This window comes from Squalius cephalus (assembly GCF_949319135.1).
Source record: "Squalius cephalus genome assembly, chromosome: 15".
Classification (NCBI taxonomy): Eukaryota; Metazoa; Chordata; class Actinopteri; order Cypriniformes; family Leuciscidae; genus Squalius; species Squalius cephalus.
The window spans coordinates 19205659-19224283 of NC_137136.1; the positions used below are offsets into that span (position 1 = coordinate 19205659).

The 18625-nt window shown below is 40.5% G+C and overlaps 1 protein-coding gene across 2 annotated transcripts in view; it reads left to right on the forward strand.

Annotated features, from left to right (window-relative positions):
* Positions 1-18625, forward strand: part of cicb (capicua transcriptional repressor b) — a 43745-nt gene that overhangs the window by 19047 nt on the left and 6073 nt on the right. The window contains exons 1-14 of one of the 2 annotated variants that reach the window (XM_079895912.1): positions 2092-4598; positions 5290-5439; positions 5733-5889; positions 6886-6994; positions 7645-7827; positions 7934-8066; positions 10645-10832; positions 10907-11039; positions 11209-11306; positions 13460-14300; positions 16632-16771; positions 16867-17027; positions 17219-17400; positions 17860-18327. In XM_079895912.1, coding sequence (XP_079752038.1) covers positions 4547-4598; positions 5290-5439; positions 5733-5889; positions 6886-6994; positions 7645-7827; positions 7934-8066; positions 10645-10832; positions 10907-11039; positions 11209-11306; positions 13460-14300; positions 16632-16771; positions 16867-17027; positions 17219-17400; positions 17860-18327 — 2995 coding nt within the window. In that variant the 5' untranslated portion in view covers positions 2092-4546. Of the gene's footprint in view, positions 1-2091; positions 4599-5289; positions 5440-5732; positions 5890-6885; positions 6995-7644; positions 7828-7933; positions 8067-10644; positions 10833-10906; positions 11040-11208; positions 11307-13459; positions 14301-16631; positions 16772-16866; positions 17028-17218; positions 17401-17859; positions 18328-18625 lie in introns of those variants that run through there. The other variant, XM_079895911.1, reaches the window with a different exon arrangement.

Sequence of the window (18625 nt, forward strand, 5' to 3'; positions counted from 1 at the left end):
AATACTTCTCTCTTTCTTCATTTGGCTTTGTTTTTTGCTGGTCTGCTTAACATTTGTGACGTATGTCCAGCTGTATGGTCTCCAAGAAAACCTCTATCCAATGACAAATCTTATTTCAGTCCTATTTTCTTTTAACCAAACACACTAGCCGATAAAGACCAAACCCATACTCTTGCCCTCACTTTTCACTCCTGAGAAGTGTTACATCAGACAGGTGTTCGGTTCATATGAGCAAGATCGATGTGAATATAAGCTGTCAATCAGCACAATTGCGAGTGTGATGTTGCTATTATACAACAGTTCTATACACAATAAATAATATCAACGCCATCAACACAAACCAGCAGAGTGATAAAAACTGTAACATCCCAGTGCTGCTATACTCAATATCACTCTTGGTAATCAGCTCAACCAATCAGATTCGAGGGCCATAGTTAACTGTTGAATATGGTCCCTTTTCACTGACTGTGATGACGCGTAAAATCCTGCAAAGTTTTATATATATATAATTTTTATTTATTATATATATTTTTTAATGTATGTACATTTATAACACTATACTTTGTATTATATTGCTTTTGCATCAATTTCCAAGAAACCAGTTAACGCTGCTGTGAGGGTGTTTCTAATACAGCGGCTGTGGGAGTGGTGGTAAAATTGATGTCTTTCTCTCTTCTGACTGCGGTTATCAATCTCTCTCTATTTTTTCCCTCTCTTTGAAAGTTGTGAAAACACTTGTGGAGTTGTTCTTTTGCTATTTGAGCACATGGAAACACAAAATATATATATATATATATTTAATGTAGTCTCTCATTCACTGTTATAGAAGTTTACCCAACTATGATGACTTCTGCTTCTGAGAAACAAGGAAATGTGAAAAGGGTCCATTGTGAGCTAAAGTGTTGAAAATGGCAGTGTAGAAAATGTGCCAATTGTATAGTTGAGTTTACTTTGTGAGCAGTGAGATCAGTTTGCATTTGTTGGCAATGCCTTGTGCCTTATTTTGACAATTCATATTGACTGGAGTTGATGTGGCTTTAGTGTGAGAGGAAGTTGACATGTTCAGTTTCCTCAAGTTATTTTTGCATTAGTTACACAAACATTATTAGTGATGTATATTTTTTGTAAAAATGTAAAAGTTATTTCAACGCCAAATTTAAGTTAAATGTATTGCAATTACTTACATTTTCATTTGTTTTATTTATTTTAATGTGGGTAAATAAAATATAAGTTTGAAAAGTTTCAAAAGTACTATTAAAGGGATAGTTCACCTAAAAAGAAAATCCGGTCATCATTTACTCACCCACAAGTTGCTCCAAACCTGAATGAATTTCTTTCTTCTGCTGAACACAAAAGAAGATATTTTAAATAATATCAGTAACCAAACAGTTGATGGACCCCATTGACTTCTATAGTATGGAAAAAAATTCAAAGGGGACCAGAAACCATTACCTACATTCTTCAAAATATCTTCTTTTGTGTTCAGCAGAAGAAAGAAATTCATACAAGTTTGGAACAACATGAGGGTGAGTAAATGATGACAGAATTTTAATTTTTGGGTGAACTATCCCTTTAAATAGATGTAATATTTACGTGTGTTTATGGCGCCCTCTTCTTTGAAATGACCACAAAAAATAGTATTGCATTTTAACTACTGTTATGAAGGGAGAGAGATTGTCCAGGCTATATGAGGATTTGTTGTCACACATGCCTTTGAGTCTTATAAATCTGCCCTAAAAGAATGCATTCGTTAACCCATAATAAACGCAAATCCCCGAATATGCATCGTTCCTGTTACGACATGCTGTGCCTCTTTGCCTGCGGCAGCTTCAACGTCACCGTGGGACCAAATATCACGAGAACCCACGTAAAGTCATGCCCCAGATTCTTTCGGGTGTTAATGATTTATTAGCTCGTTTTCAACCGCGGCCAGTGAGACGACGAAAGGCAAAGCTGATTTGCATATGACTGACATTCCAACGCACGCGTTCACCAATCAGCGTGTCGGATTGTCTTACGATAGGTTGCGTCGTAGACCAATCTAAGAAAGCATTCGAAGAGTAAAAGGCGGGTCACGGGCTGGGCGAGGTTGACACACACGCTGATAGAACGAAAGAGGGCAGTCTACTATACAACAGGAGGAAGAGGGAGGGAAAGAGAAAGAAAGAACGGGTTTGCGAAAGAGAGAGGAGAGCGAAATCGAGGGAAGAGTCGTGGCCAACTGAGTGATGTTATGAGACAACGGCGTCTTTACTACGAGCACCCACAGACAGCGAGCAGAGAGGAGCGCGTGAGCCGCCGCGGGTCGCCTCGGATCGGAAAGTGACCCTGATGCAGGAGAACCGCACTGGACTTTAGGGGCTGTTCTTACTATTAAAACCCGTCATTTCATCACAACAGCACTGCGCCGGATCATCTCTGACCAGCTTTTCTTCTCTGTTTTGTATTTCCCCTCCGTTGTCCGTAGCGGGTTAGAGCACGGCGGAGTTTGGCCGTTTCGCGCAGTCATATGCTAGTGGATTTCTTACTAGTTTCACGAGTGTGTCAGAGGCGAAGGCGAGGAGTTTACTGGACGATTAGCCCTTTTGGATGAGACTTATTGGGGCCGGGGTGTGTGCGAGGGAGGGGGGTGTCGGAGCGGGCATTTAATAAGAGAAGTCGCTGCAACTAGAATTCAGTTTAAGGGAAAAGTGCTTCGTTTTTAAGCCTGATTCAGATTGAACTTGATCATAATAAACCCTCCAAGGGAAAAGTGTAAGATAAAGGAGAGCAAGACAAAACGATGCTTTCCGCGTTAAGGATTAGAGGATCAGCGTGCGGTTGTACAATCTACAGGGGTTTCATTTTCTTTGACAATATGAGATGCTGCTATTATTCTGGATATAGTCAGAAGTGGAATTTTGTGGCGAACTAGTATTTATAGCAAAGTACAGACCATTTCAGTGGCACGAAGACTAGTTCAAAATTAGGAATAAAAACGATTTTGTGTGTATCACGAACAGTAATTACAACGAACAGCTACAGTGCTACTACAGTGTAACTAATGATTGTTGGTCAGGTGTTGCTTGCCTATTTCTCTGTCTCTGGCTTTGCTAGTTTCTCACTGCCGGACACGGTCGTTTCTTCCCTTTTTTTAAATATGGGTGTTTTGGCGTAGTGCTACAGTTTTGCGCCGTGACATGAGGACAGGTTCTGTTGTAGCGCCCGGCGGTGCGGATGCGATACCAGGGGCGTTCCCGAGGGGACGGACTCATCTGGAACTGAGCTGCTGAAACCAGGTCCGGATCTCCCACATGCAGCCCCTAAACCAAAGTGGCAGTACAGAAAGAGTCCGGTTACTTGTATGCTATGCAGGATGTAATTATGCGTTTGTCAATCAGATATAAGTCGGGAAACCAGGCTATGTACGCCAAACTGATGAATTTGGATCAGATGTGAAACAGGATGTGGATCTGATAAAGTGCACTGACAGCCAGGGAGAATAATAGTGGCCACGTGAAAAAGACAGATGTGTATTACATATGGCCTTTTATTATTAAGCATTTGATACATATCACTTCCCTGCCTGAAGGATATTATCTTTCGTTAATCTTTTTAAATAGAAAATCGCTTCCGTTGTGTGTCGCAACCCAAAGAATACATTACACTCGTACTGCGGGTGTAGTAGCACCATGACCATGCTAACCTGCTAATTTGGCAGATTTGGGCTTCCCATTTTCGCGACGATTTACTGAGATAACCGTGTTCACGTTTTAGGCATTGGTTATTTAATGCCTGTATTGCTCTTTTATTTTTATAAATGTAATTTCTTGCCAAATTAATTATTAATCGTGATCTTGTACATGTATACCCGCCTGGGCTGAGGTGAGCTCAGGTAGCGGACTGTTGCACTACTCGAGCCCGAGGATGACCGAGAGGCCTACTTAACCCCTTCATCCCCGCAGCTATCCGTCAATGTAAACAAGCTCGGACAAGGAGGGGGCCAACAGGACCAAAAATATACTACATCATCCAAATAAACCAAACCCGTTTCCGCATTTCGAACCGAAGCAGTCTATATAATAGCAACTGTGTACCCGAAAGTGTTTTAACGCCAAGATCGTCATTTGTTATAATCTGCGCGTGCCTGGAGGTGGAACGGCGCTTTACTCTTTTCTGTGCGGTACCTGATAGCACGCTGTCATCATTTTTACTCGAATATGATCTGGTGTCTGAGCCAATAAATCTGAGAAAACAGAAGGACGCGATCATGAACTAAAGATTAGTGTGGCTACATGGTCATAACAAGAACATTTGGTACCAACATGAAACTCCAGTAGACGGATGCTGGCAGCATCGATTATGGCCGCGTATTTTCATCGCTGGACTCAACATCACCTGTCTGGGAAAAGCATCATGTGGATACTTCATTTTTAATCGCAAGGACTTGTTTTGACCTAATATCAGATGCACGTTTGAAACAGTACTTCTGTTTAATATTACATGTTTGTGAAGTTTTTCTTTTTTTTAAAGAAAAAAAAAAGCATTTAAAGCCTCTAACTCAACCATGTTTTCATCGGAAAGCCCGCAGTATCTTCGCCAAGGACTCAGCATGTTTGGTCAGTCATTATTACTCAACGTGTCTGCAATTTTTTTCCCTTATAGAATGAAAAATGAACTGTTTTGCAACCGAAATTAAGTATTCGGTATTAAATAGTGCTATTGTAGTTGTAACAGCATCACAAAATATTCTGTTCCTGATTCAAATTATTTTGAAGTGATTATTTGGCGCCAAATACTGCTTTCTTCATATCATTCGGGAACAATATGTCCATGCACTTACTGTATTCATGACAGTCAGACTTTTTTTGTAATGTATGGCACTCGTGAAACATAATTGAGCTTGAAGCTACATTAGTTTACTCTTATAATGTTAAAATATTTCTGATAGCTTGGTTTAACTAAATAATAACTTTCATAAATAATATTAGCCTACTTGTTAGCTTGCATCTTAAATAATATGAGATGTTTTGGTCCGTTATCCTTGCTCTTCCTCATTTTGATGGCTTTTGTAAAATTACTAATGGTTTAGATATTATGGAGAGTGACACTGAAATGTTATATCATCAACATAAATAAATATTGAGACATCTTTTTATTCCAAGCAGCCAATGGTATAATATTTAGTATATACATAAACATCTAGTCATTTATGTGGCTTGTCAGGCTTTGATTTGGCTGTTGATATGGTTTATTATTTGGTGTTAATACTGGCTTGAATGAATAATGCTCTGTTATTTTCTCCTGTAGTGTGGACTAATGTTGAGCCCAGATCGGTTCCAGTGTTTCCTTGGCATTCATTGGTCCCTTTCCTGGCACCCACCCAATCAGATCCATCGGCACAACCTGGTGAGGGCCAACAAACTGTCTGTCATCCGCAGACAGCTTCTCTGAAGAAAGGTAATTTACTTTGTACATCCATTGTTTGATTCCAAAATTAGTTTGTTATCCTTTTGAGATTATAAAAAAATATATTTTTGTGGTCTATATTAAAAACATTTGGAAGCATATTTCCTGGGATAGTCCGGATTCTGTTATGTATTTGGCCTCTCCTATCACATCTGCAGTGACTCTCTGTAACTCTAGCCTCTGTAATTTAGCCATTACCTAGTGCAACGATTGACCCCCGAGGTTGCCAGATTGGAGGGATTCATTAAAGATGCTGTAATGAATAACTCGTCTTTCACTTTCAGAGTCTCAAAGCGGGTCAGTGCTGAAGGAGATTATAGAGGGAGCACATGACCCTTCCTTACGCCCCACACCCTCCGCTGATGAACTGCCCCCGGAGAGAGAGAAGGATGCGGAGCGAGAGAGACCTGACAGTGAAACAGAAAGTGACGTGGATGATCCGTGAGTGGTCTAGTGTGTGTCGTGTGTGAGATGCGTCACTCTGTTTGAATGTGTTTTGTTGCTGCTATTCCTTTTTGTGGAAAGAGCTGTATAATGGCACCACAAAGAAAGGGAGAACAAAAGCATTCCACTTTCTCCTGTGTCTATGAATGACAGCAGCATTTACATTAATGAACTGTCATCTGAATACACTACTCTCACTTGTTTTTCCCTCTCCCTTATAATTCACATATAAAATTCTGCTCCATGTGTAATCAAGTCATCTGGTACAGTTCCTGCTAAATGCGTTTTACCCATTAAGCTTATTGTATTATCTTTGCATTAAGGTGTATTTGACATGTGAAGCATCCATCTCTTTAATATTGTACACTGGATATTACAGATGTGCTCTGTGCAGCTCTGTGCTTTCTGTCTTGGCGGTGGGCTGCAAAGCAGTAGCTCATTGACACTGTGCATTGCAGTTTTCAGTAATTGGCTCGGTGCTTTCTGCTGTATTGTTTCACGGCACAGTGAAGGGCCCTGAGGGTTGCAAAAGTGAAATTGGAGGATCTTTTGAGCCTGTTTTGGTCCACAGTAGCTATACGGTTGTATAGTGTAATAATTATCAGTTAACAATACCAAAATGCTTGTATAATAGAAAAATCCATTTTAAAACTCATGTGCATGCAAGTAGAAATAAATTATTCTAATGTCTCTGCAATTAATAAAATAACTCGGATGATGATGGTGGGTTCTCATGCTGGTTTAAAATAGGCCTCTTGGATCAAAATAATGCTTTATTTGTAGTGATGCTTGTAATTGTGAGGAAAAATATTCCTTGTTGTAAGCAAGAAATTGAGATTGTTTCAGAGTGAGCTGTTTACATGTTTAGTAGAGATAGATGGGGGAAATATATCAGTTTAGTATTATACTGGGATAATCAACGCATGCTGCTGGATCCCCACTGATTCTCCTCCTCTGTTAACTTTTAATATTAACTGGGATTTTTGTGTCCAGGTTTTTCCCTGGTGTTCTTCCTGATCCGCCAATTTCTGCATCTCCTGGAAAGCGTAGATCTCAGTCCCTCAGTGCACTGCCCAAAGATGACAAAACCAGTCCTGGCAAGGTAAACGTTTCCACATGTACGCTATCATTTAAAAGTTTGGGGACACTAACCCCTGGTTTCACAGACAGGGCTTAAGACTAGTCCTAGACTAAAATGTAAGTCTGAGCTGTTTCCACTGAAATAAACTTGCACTGACTGATCTTAAAAATATATCAGTGCCTTTTTAGTTTTAAGATGCACATCGGTAATGTTTTTTTCTAAGCATGTTTATAAAAATTACTTAAATGTCCTAATTGATCTATGGTCTAATCCTGGCTTAGTCTAAGCCCTGTCTGTGAAACCGGGCCTAAGACTTTTTAATGTGGGTGTGTTTTAACATATTTTAAAATGTAATTTATTCATTTTTAACAGCCATTACTCCAGTTTTCAGTGTCACATGATGATCCTTCATGCTGATTTGGTGCTCAAGAAACAATTCATATTATTATCAAAATTGAAAACAGTTGTGCTGCTTAATATTTTTGTGAAATTCGTAAAACATTTTTTTCAAAATTCTTAGATTAAAAAAGTTCAAAACAACAGGATTTATATGAAATAGTAATCTTTTGTAACAATGTACAAGTCTTTACTGACACTTTTGATCAGTTAAAAAAACTCACTCTCTTGCACAGACACATTCACTCATTCCTTCTTACTCTTTCACTTTACAGAGGGAGAAAGACCACATCCGGAGACCCATGAACGCGTTCATGATCTTCAGCAAGCGGCATCGTGCACTGGTTCATCAGAGACACCCAAACCAGGACAACCGCACTGTCAGCAAGATACTTGGAGAGTGGTGGTATGCCTTGGGACCCAAAGAAAAACAAAAATACCACGACCTCGCATTTCAGGTTACTCCAACTGTCTTACATTTGCAGATATGCATGTTTAGACACCTAAATAACCCCCATTAAGTCAATCCAGCCCTTTGTAAATGTTTCTGCCATTCTTTCACAGGTGAAGGAGGCACACTTTAAGGCACATCCTGACTGGAAATGGTGTAATAAGGACAGAAAGAAATCCAGCAGCGATGGACGTGGTGTTCCAGGGGGCAAAGACATCCGCGAGAGGAGCATGTCAGAAACCACAGGTGTGGAACAAGACAAGCAGTGCAGCTGTCACTGTGCACTGTGTTAATGTGAATTATAGTTTAACAACTGATGCACTGGCGCAGTAATTGTGATCTAATTGGTTCGATATTTTATAAGCCTTTTTAATAGCTGAAAGGATTTTGAATTTTAATTGCTCAACAATAAGGATTTTATTTATCACTGATTTTTTGCATCAGTAAAGTTTTTTTCAATTATACAAAGATAGCTGCAAATATATTTATAATCAATATTTCCAAGAATCTCAAAGACAGCAATACATTGGGGGAAAACGATGGCATACTTGGCAAAACATTAGTTTAGTTTTGTAGTCATTCTTCAAGCTAGATAATTTGACATTTTTTAAAAGTGTTTTCAAGGCATAAAATGCATATAGATGATCAAGAAATGTAAGATATAGTGCTGACCGATTAGAGCAAGTTTGGTCTCCCCCCCTGCCCCAACCCCGAGTCAGTTTCCCATAAATCCCATAAATTTTTTCCAAAGGGGAATTGATTTTTAATGATAATCTACTGTGAGCTATGAGGTTGTTAATCAATGGTAAATGCTTTTGTTGAAGCCATCAGCCCACAGCTTATTTTTTTTAATACTCATATTTAGCAGCACAATTCCTGGTGAAAAACTACAGTAGCCATGATTGTGCCAAGAAATCTGCACCAATCAGAATTGTGTAGTGCAAATGCACCAAAAGAGCTCTCGGCAACCGCCCACTCCCATGAAGCACTGCGAATGGTGAAACAGAGTCAGTCTCCCCTCAAACTAATTCATTGTTTGTGTATATATGCATTTTTTGCAATAAACTTGAAATTTATTTTTTATATACATGATCAACAACTGAAAATTTTGTTTTGGAGGTCTCCTACAACAGGTTTACATGCATCAAAGGTCACACAAAACTATAATTTTCTCATAATATACATTGCACATTACCTCATTTCTCAGACTCTAAAACAACTCATCCAAAGATTCAGTCTCTTTAAATCCCTCTTTTCCGCGAGCCTGCTCTGCTCTGATTGTTGTGATTGGTCTATCGCTTACAGTGCGTGTCAGAAACTAAATGGCCATTACAATATAACAAATGTACACACTGTAAAGACAGTAATGATGACACTGATTTTACCATATCAATTTGAGCGCAGGAGCGATGATGAAACATTGGAAGATCTAGTTGTTCAACCCAAACCTCCATCGCAAGGATGAATTCAGCTGGACATTTGTGATACACTACTCAGTTTGTTGTACATTATGAGATGTTGCAACTGTAATTCCTCTACATCAGCATTAATAGTGTATGTCCATCAACAAACCGATGTGTACATTTCTGTGTTGTGGGAACTGTATTATTAACAGTATCAATAACAGTGCATACGTTAGCCGAGCACTAATGTGAATTACTGATGTAACATTAAAGTTTGTAAAACAAATCTTGCTCCCTTTATTATTACTCAAAGTAGTAATAATAACAGACAATCTGCATTAAAGGGATGGTTTGGAGTAAAATCAACCTAGGGTCCTTTGCACCATGACCTCAAGCCAACCCCCCCCCCCCCCCCCAGAAGCCTTTTTTCCCCTGGTCGAACATTATTAAAGTTAGAGCTAATTTAGAGATATCAGCCGAATGGCTTTGTGCAGGCGCTAATGGATCCTATGATGAATGCCCAGAATGGTACCAAACTTCTACAGTAGTACAAATAGGTTCTGTACTCCTAAAACGAGGCATTGGAAAGTTTGTTAGTACATCAGGAGTTTATTTAAATAACACTTGCCTGATGGCTCATGCTACTGCTAACCCGGACGCCGAGGTCACTTCCGTGATTTGGGAAAAACACGTAAAAGTCCTGGCAGAAAACGATGCATAAGGATGTAGTGTAAAAAAAGCTTCTGGGGGGGGTGTTTGGCTCGAGGTCATGGTGCAAAGGACCCTAGGTTGATTTTACTCCGAACCATCCCTTAATTGACACAGTTTTAGGTAACAGTGGCCCACAGCTGATTAGCAGAAGTATTTCAGTAAGACATTAATAATGTGGGTTATCCGGAGACCTACACAATATAAAACCCAAAAACTACTAATTTGCAAATCCTGTGTTAACCTTGCAGAGATTTGAGAAACAATCCTCAAAAGGTTATACTGCTGTTGTATCTCTGTGGTAATTTTAACTACTGACTCTTCACATCCTCATCCTTTGGAAGTGTTTACAAAGAGAATATGCTTCTGTAGCGCAGAAAACAGCGTCTTCTTGACATGCACACAACACCAACAAGCTGCAGTGTTTGAGGGTGGCCAGTGAAGACCATAGGTGGGAATTATGCAGATTTGTTACATTGTTACGTATGCAGGTCAATGAAGTGAGACTGGAATTACTGACGGCTCGTTTCGACAGTTCACAATCGATTCTTTCTTTTGAGAGACAATAACTTTATGTATCGTGCTCTTTAATCTTTAAAACTTTGCAGACCTTTTACATTGAAAAAGGGAAAAAGTGGATGGGCACTTGTGGCCTGTTGTTCATTTTTTCCATTGTGAATGCACAAAATATATAGTAAATTGTTCTATTTCAGAACCTCCATCTGTTTCAATGGGGATGGAGCTTAAAGGTGTGGGGCCTGGCATGGTGAGCGTGTCAGAGCGAAGCGGAGGTGAAGGACATGGTCAATTGCCCCGTCCTCGTGCTTTCTCTCAGAGCGCCATGCACAATCTGGAGAGGAGTGAGAGAGGCAATCCACAGGCACTCGCTGAGCTCGCACAGGTATTAAATGCCCACTTGCGCAAGTGACACATTTTCAGAGATTCATGCTCAACTAACTCTTCCTGTATTTTTAGATGTGTGGTGATGGTGGTCAGGTTGCTAGGCGGGGTGCTCTCTCTCAGACGCAGAGGGGGGTAAGTGAGGACATGACAAGCGATGACGAGCGTATGGTCATCTGTGAAGAAGAGGGGGATGATGACGTCATTGGTGAGTCAGACTTCATTTTTCTGAGACACTTCCTCTGGTCCTTGATTCCATAAGGGTCTTAAAAATACATTATTAAGTGAAGATGTACATTTATTTTTGTAATTATTTATTAGCAATTGCGTCATTCTGTTGTAACTGTTACTGTTTGCTATTGTCGTGTCTTATTCAGAGGACTCGTATCCGGGTAGCTCTATTGATCTGAAGTGTAAGGAGAGGGTGACCGACAGTGACAGTGAAAATGGATCTGGAGATGAAGGAGAACGCAAGGTACCATCTCACATATTTTATATCTGTGTTAATTGCACAAAAATGTGCTCCTTAAAGGGATAATTCACAACATTTTGTCATCTTTTACTTGCCCTCATGTTGCTCTTTAAAACAATTTAGGGTAAAACTGCTTGTCCAAATAGTGAAAGTGAATGGATTTGCTGAAATCAAAACAGGGATGTGATGTAATAGGTGAGCCAATTTCCACCCACTACCAAAGAAACCGGCAGTGGCTTCTGCTTGTTCTTAAAGGCTGAATAATTCCAAAATGAACTTTGGAATTTGACAGAAAAATATAACAAAGAATATAATTTACATGTAGTGCATCAATTCTGCGTGGTAAGACTCTCTCACTCTCTCTTTGCGTGTGTGAGAGAAACACAGAGTGGTCTCAGCTAAGCAACAGCACTTTCACACTACAGTTTACGGTGTGTTTAATACGCTGCAATTGAGATCAATTGCAATAGTCCACTTTAAAAATATAGCTAAACCTAAACTTAGCCTCTAACTCAGAAACTGGCTAGTGAAATCTAACAATTTATCATCCAATTGGCTAATGATAGGCATTATTTAGTCGCCTAGTAGGAAAATTTAGTCACATATGTGAGTGATTAAATTGCGTTGTAGAGGGTTGCAGTGGAATTGGCGTTTTGTGCCACTTTATAAAGGCAGAGCACCAACCGCTATTCACACACTTGAACGACGTTGCAACGGCTGTTTTCTGTGTTTTTTTTTCTGCCAACCTCCTGCGCCCCCCTGCAGTGCCTGTGTGCCCTTACTCCTCACTGGAATTGAGATTTACAAGCTACTGTTTTCAGAGTTCAATGTCAGTGAACAAAGACTGAAATGATGGTCTTTTTCTTACACTAATCTATCAAATGGCTACCAAAGACTTGAAACATAGAGCACAGTGAGTGTGTATGGAAAAGAGAAGCATTCATACTAAAGGCCTGTTCACACCAACACAAATGTTTGGCATGAAAATTCAGTTCACATGTGATTTTGAAACTAATGCATAAAAACGGTTGATGGGCTTAATGAAAAGAGAAATCACTGTCTTACAGTAGGTGTCGCTGACCCCAGAATATGCATTTAAAGCCGGTGTGTGTAAACCTTTTGAATTGGATGATCAGGGTAAATTATAGGCTACTTTTGTCATTAGGGTAATGTAAATATCTCATGTAGCTTCTAAAGGGCTGTGATAAAAAGATCTTTAAACAAAATGAATAAAGCAAATGTACAACCCACAGTCTTAATGCATCGTGTTGCCATCTTGAGCACCAGTGAATGTTTTCACCTTCACCTAATAGTCTCTCAGTTGTCCACAGAGTAGGATGATGGATCTCAAAATCATACTGTTAAAAAGGGTTTAATTATGCAGAAGATACTAGAAAACCAAAGAATATTAGGAACCTGGAGGATTTTTCTGAAGAACAGTGCTCAGTTTAACTGTTCAGGACAAACAAGGTACTCATGAACAACTATCACAAAACATAAAAACAGTTGTTGATCATCCAGGTAACAACTCACACTATTAAAATTCAAGGGTATATACAATTTTTAACTGGTTCATTTAGTAAATTCAGTCATTATTTTGTCTTTTGGACTATGTCAACATCTCTGTTGTTATGTGAAACAGCTTATTCAGGACAGTACTAAATAAAAACATGCAATTTTTATGATCCCTTTTATTTTGTCAAAATTAACAACATCTTGCATATTAACCCCTCTGTAAGAAATTCAGCTGCGTTGACTATGCAGATGTTGGTGTTGGTCTGAACAGACGCATTAACAGCCTATAATTCAAATTAAAATGTTTATCAAACTGAATTGTTGCACCAAACATTTGTCTTGGTTGTGAACGGGCCTTAAAAGTAAATAATTACAGCGTTTTGGTGAACTATCCCTTTAAGATGAATATAGTCCCGCAAAATAGTGTGATATGTAGAACGCTTTGCTTTCTGTTAGAACTAGAAAATGGCTTGTAGTCCTTAAGCTTTTTTCCAAAGTGAATTATTAATAAAGTTTACAGAAGGCCATTATACAGTATTTTTATTAACTGGTAAAAGATCTGTGTCATTGCATTTGCCTGCTGCCTTTGGCAAATTTATGTTCTTTTTGCATACGTGCCATCTCTTATTCTTTTTCATCAGAGAGTTTTTGCTCCAGTGATTTGCTCCTCGTCTTACGGCCCCGGTCATGGTCGGAGCGTGTCTCTCTCCTCCTACCCCACTTCTAGACGCTTTAGCGACACTTCCTCGAAAAGAAAACGAACAATGGAGGGAGGTGATGGAGAGCGAAGGGAAGGTGAAGGAGGTGTGTCCCAGTCCTCTGCAGGTCAGTCCATCCTGGTCAGTTCTGGCGGGGGAGTGTCGTCAGTTCTAGGAGCGGTGAGAGTGGCGTCCACTGTCGTCACTAATGTGGTGCGTCCTGTGGTCAGCACACCAGTGCCGATCGCCAGCAAGTCCCCTCACGACAGGAAACCTGCTCCGCCCCAGACACAGCTTTTCATCGGTCCTGGTGCCACAGGAAACGTGACAACAGCTTCTGCTGGAGGGGGTGGGTACTCTTCCTCATCATCGCCCAATCCTGTTAGTGCATCAGCAGGTCAAGGGGGGCTGGTGACCAATCTAGTTTTGGGAGGCACATTCCAGGCTCCGCCCGCTGTACAGCTTGTCACACCTCCTCCTCCACAAAACTCTGTTTCCCCGGCATCGTTTACTCATAGTAACGGTCCGCTGCCTCTGCCCGTGCTGCAGTCGCACATTCTCCCCTCTGCCTCATCAGGCCAAAAACCGATAACACAGGTCCAGTACATTCTCCCTACCCTCTCTGCCAACAATCCCAAGAGCCCCTCCCCTCACCAGGCCAGTCAGCCAACCAGTATCTTCACCCTACCCACAGCTCTGCCCACTCACGCCTCACTGGCCAACGGGAAGCAGTCGGGGTACGTCTCCAGTCCTGCTGTGGGAGTTGTTAGCCCAGGAGCCAGAGGTGAGGATACATACATTTAATAAAACAGAACTCGAATATGTGTTATATACATTGCCATATTAATAGAGTACTGCAGGGATGACGTCAAAACCCAGAAGGCTAATTCGCCACTGGTTCCTTGGACATTTTCCTATGGGTTTTTATGATGGGGTTTTTCAATTTATGAGTAAAATAAGGTCTGTGGTAAACATAGCTTGACAATACTTTTTGTTCTACTACGGACATTTTGTTCTGCAATGTAAACTGCACACACTCACACCCCAAACATTCTTATCTAGTTACTTATTAAATACATTTTGTAAAAATAATCATAACAGATTCAAAATCCGCGTATTTGATGTGAGTGTGTATAATTTACGATGTAAAGAAAAACATCCAAGTATTGTCAAGTGATGTTTACAACAGAACTTAATCTACTTATAAATGTAAAAACCCATCTTGAGGGAATCACTGACAAATTATTCTTCCGGGTTTTGACGTCATCCCTGCAGCACTCTATACTTTTCCATTTAAAAAACAATAGCCACGTTCACACATGAAACCTGTTAAATTGCAGTAAAATTCCAAGATTAGCTTTTTTATCATCTGAAATATGCTGCGTACTTATATAATGCTATTAACGTCAAGCAATCAAAATTAGTTGCTTTTCCATCGTTGGGTTGAACGGTTCAAAGAATGGTAAAGAACGGTTACGTTTTTATTTCCACTTCAGCACGGTTGCCTAACCATGCTTGTAGAATGCGTGTAGTGACGTCGCCACTCAGGTTTGGTCACTTGTCTGTTACCTGGCTACCAGTTTCACTGTAGCTGGCGAAATGCGCTATTTAAGCGAAGTAAACACAAGTTAATAATACAGTTAAAATAAATATCTGATTATCCTCCATAACGCGTGGTTGCTATTTTCATCACTTACAGTCTGTAAACTCTTTATTTTATTTTTATTACCTAGGCAATGACTGACGCATTTGTATTTCATTCATAAGAGCTCTGTTATCAGGCCCACAGTGGAAAATTAAACTGGCATGGAATAGAACGGTTAAGCAACGAGAACGGTTTGGCCCGGCAGTGGAAAAGCGGCTATAGAGTACACATACACGCACACAAATAAGAGCGAAAAACAAATCAGTTTTAGCATAGGTGTGACTAGTGTCGCAGGAACTACATACTTCACCTTTAAAGAAATAAAGGAGTTAATCGTGGGCACATAGCCAGTTGGCCTGAGCTGGAGGAGCAAGTTTACAGAACAGCGCGCTGCGGCTGGGCCAATGTTGACAAGTTGTGGACAAACTAATTAGTGAAAAACATTCTAGGCACATATACAAGTCTGTGCGGTTTGAAAAGTCTGTCTGTGCACGTATCATGCTGATGATTACAATTTCGCCACGCACTCTATGCATACCCTAACATACATGTAAAAACTGAAGTATACACTGGGCTTAATTTGGGCAATTAAAAAATAATACGAATAATTTTATTTGAGACAGACGAGGAGTTTAAAGTGGCCGAAGTAACTCTGCAGCATGTCAGAAATGGAAACGTGTCAACTGACTACTACTGACACACTATTTAAACTTGCAGTGTAGACAGCTTTATGAATTATAATCGGAGGGATTTCATTCCGATGCACTGGTAATGTCACAATTTCTTATTCCATGAAATTGCTGGATCTGTTGACACATGAACTCCAAACAGAAAAATGCTGTTCATTTTCAGCAAATCAAGCTAGTCAGTTCTGGCAGGTCACGTTAGTCAAGCTCACATCAGCTGATCCACGTCTACCTATAGGAATACGATGCCTATCACTGTATACATATATAAGCTCCTTCAGTATTATCAGTAGCTATCGCGTTTCTCGGGAGCTAATTACCCTCCTCCATCCCCAGCTCCTCTCGTCAGTCAGGATTTGGCATTCTGATTCCCCTTGAATCAGAATAAATTCTCGAATTATGAAGTACTTTAAAATCTTGAATTAAGGATATCTGCATACATTCATGTTGGTTCTGTTCTGTTTACCCTAAGGGGGGTTATTGCTGCTCTCCCTGCTCTTATCCATGCTAGGCTGCATGGATGCGCAGGGAGTTCTTGCCCAGAACGGAACCATACCGCCAATCCATACTGTATGCTAATTGTCAATCGTATTTGACGATAGAGGTCCTGACAGAAAAGGCTGTATGTGTGAAAGTGCCTATTGTCTTCTTCATTGTATTATTACATTGTATCATCATGTTGGCTTTGGGTTTTACAGGTACTGTTCTCTGTAATTTTGTACTATGCCAGATAAGACAGTCTGTGCAAGACCCAATTATTTTAAACACTCCCCCCCCCCTGCAGTGCAAACACAGTCACCAGTCTTGCAGGGCAAGATGCTGGTTCCCATGGCAACAGTGAGGGCTGCTCCTGCCCCCTCTCACCAGTTTCCCCTGGTAGCCCCTCCTCTTCCTGTTCAGAATGGAGCACAGGCAGGAAGCAAGGTGAGATCTCAAATGGGACATTCTTAAATAACAAATTTACACTGAATAGAATACCTGTATTAATCAGCATGTTTTCCTGTTTCCTTTCTGTCTAGATTATTCAGATTGCTCCAATGCCTGTCGTCCAGTCGCAACTGCCCTCCACGGGACCAGCGCAACCTGGGACCCCATTTTCTGTTACTATGGGAACAGCTACAGTGGTCGCCCCAGGCTCTACCCCGTCTCAGACCGTGCTGCTACCGCCCCCACCAACAAGGTAGATCGCACACTCTCACAGGCATACTTATACTCACCTAGCCGCATACACACAAACATCTCCCCCACTCTTATTTTAACAACTCCTACACTCCTGAAGTGCTGCAGCACTAGAGAATAACCCTGCCTTGCTCCTCTCTCTATAAAAGCTGTCTAATCTGGTTTCTGTGAATATTACTTTTTCTCCCACAGAATCACTTATGTACAGTCCACTCCTGGGGTTTCTTCTCCTTTGCCATTAGTTTCCACCACAACAGGCTCCTCTTCTCAGACAGCTCCAGCAACACCTGGATCTACTTATGTGCAATCACCCCTGGCGACCTTTGCAGCGATCGCTCATCCAGGACAAACTTTGGTGCAGCCACTGATTGCAGGTCAGTTGACTTATAATTAATATAATTTAATAAATAAATAAATGTATTATCTATTTAAATGTCTTAGTGTCACATGATCCTTCATGTTGTTCTGCTTAATTGTTTTGTGGAAACCGTGATGCACCTTTTCAGGATTCTATGCTGAATAGAAAGTTCAAAAGAACAGCATTTATGTGAAATAAATCTTTTGTAACACTGCACTCTTTACTGTGACTTTTGATCAGTTTTAATGCATTCTTGCTGAAAAAAAGTTTAGGAAGTTTTGCAAATAATAAAACAACTTTCCCCACACTTTATGGAATTAATTTCAGTATTTTACTTTTTCAAACAAATCATCAATCATATGATTGCAAAAATACACAAGAAGGGCCTGATCAGTGCTATAATAATAATTTAAAAAAAAATTGTGTTAATTTGCATATTGAACATTTGTAAGTGTATTGTCTTCTGTTTCCCCAGGTCAGCCGTCGCTGCTGGCCCCAGCCCAGTCTCCCAGCGCCCCTCACGCTCCTGCCATCACCGCCATCTACACCCCTACAAATGTGACCTTGGCAACTGGGGTGGTGTCTGTGGCGACTGTGTCTCCAAGTGTGGTGTACACGGTGTCCAGTTCCTCTGGCCTATCTTCACACATCCTTCCTAAACACACAACACCAAACTCCATGACCTCTGTAACCTTGGATAGGCAGGGGAACATATCTGCACATTCTGAGAGACAGTTGCACCAGGAGAGAACACTGGACCGGCAGCACACGGACAGTCAGGTCTACACTCAGTCGTCTGAGAGACAGACAGAGAAGCTCTCTCTCTTACAGCCTGACAAACAGTTCCAGGTCCCGAGTAAGGGCAGTAGCAGCTCAGTTGCGCCTCCACAGGGCACTTCAATGCCACTGCAGCCTGGAAGCCCTGCTCAACCCTCTCATTCTGGTATGATAGACTTTAAAGAGGCCAAAGTATACCATTTTACAAAGTCTTGATTTTGTTTTTTGGGTGTACTAGAATAGTTTTTCATGCTTGAATGTTCAAAAAACACCTTATGTTTCACATATTTTACATTGTTGTAGCACCTGACCCAGTCTGTCTGTATTACTCTGTATAGTTGCTGTCTCTATGAAGACCCTCCTTCAGAAAAAGTGCTTACTGATATAGAGAATAACTCTCTTGTGCTTTGTAACTTTGCAGACCTTTTTCATGCTCAAACAGCAATACACTAAAGAAAAAAAAA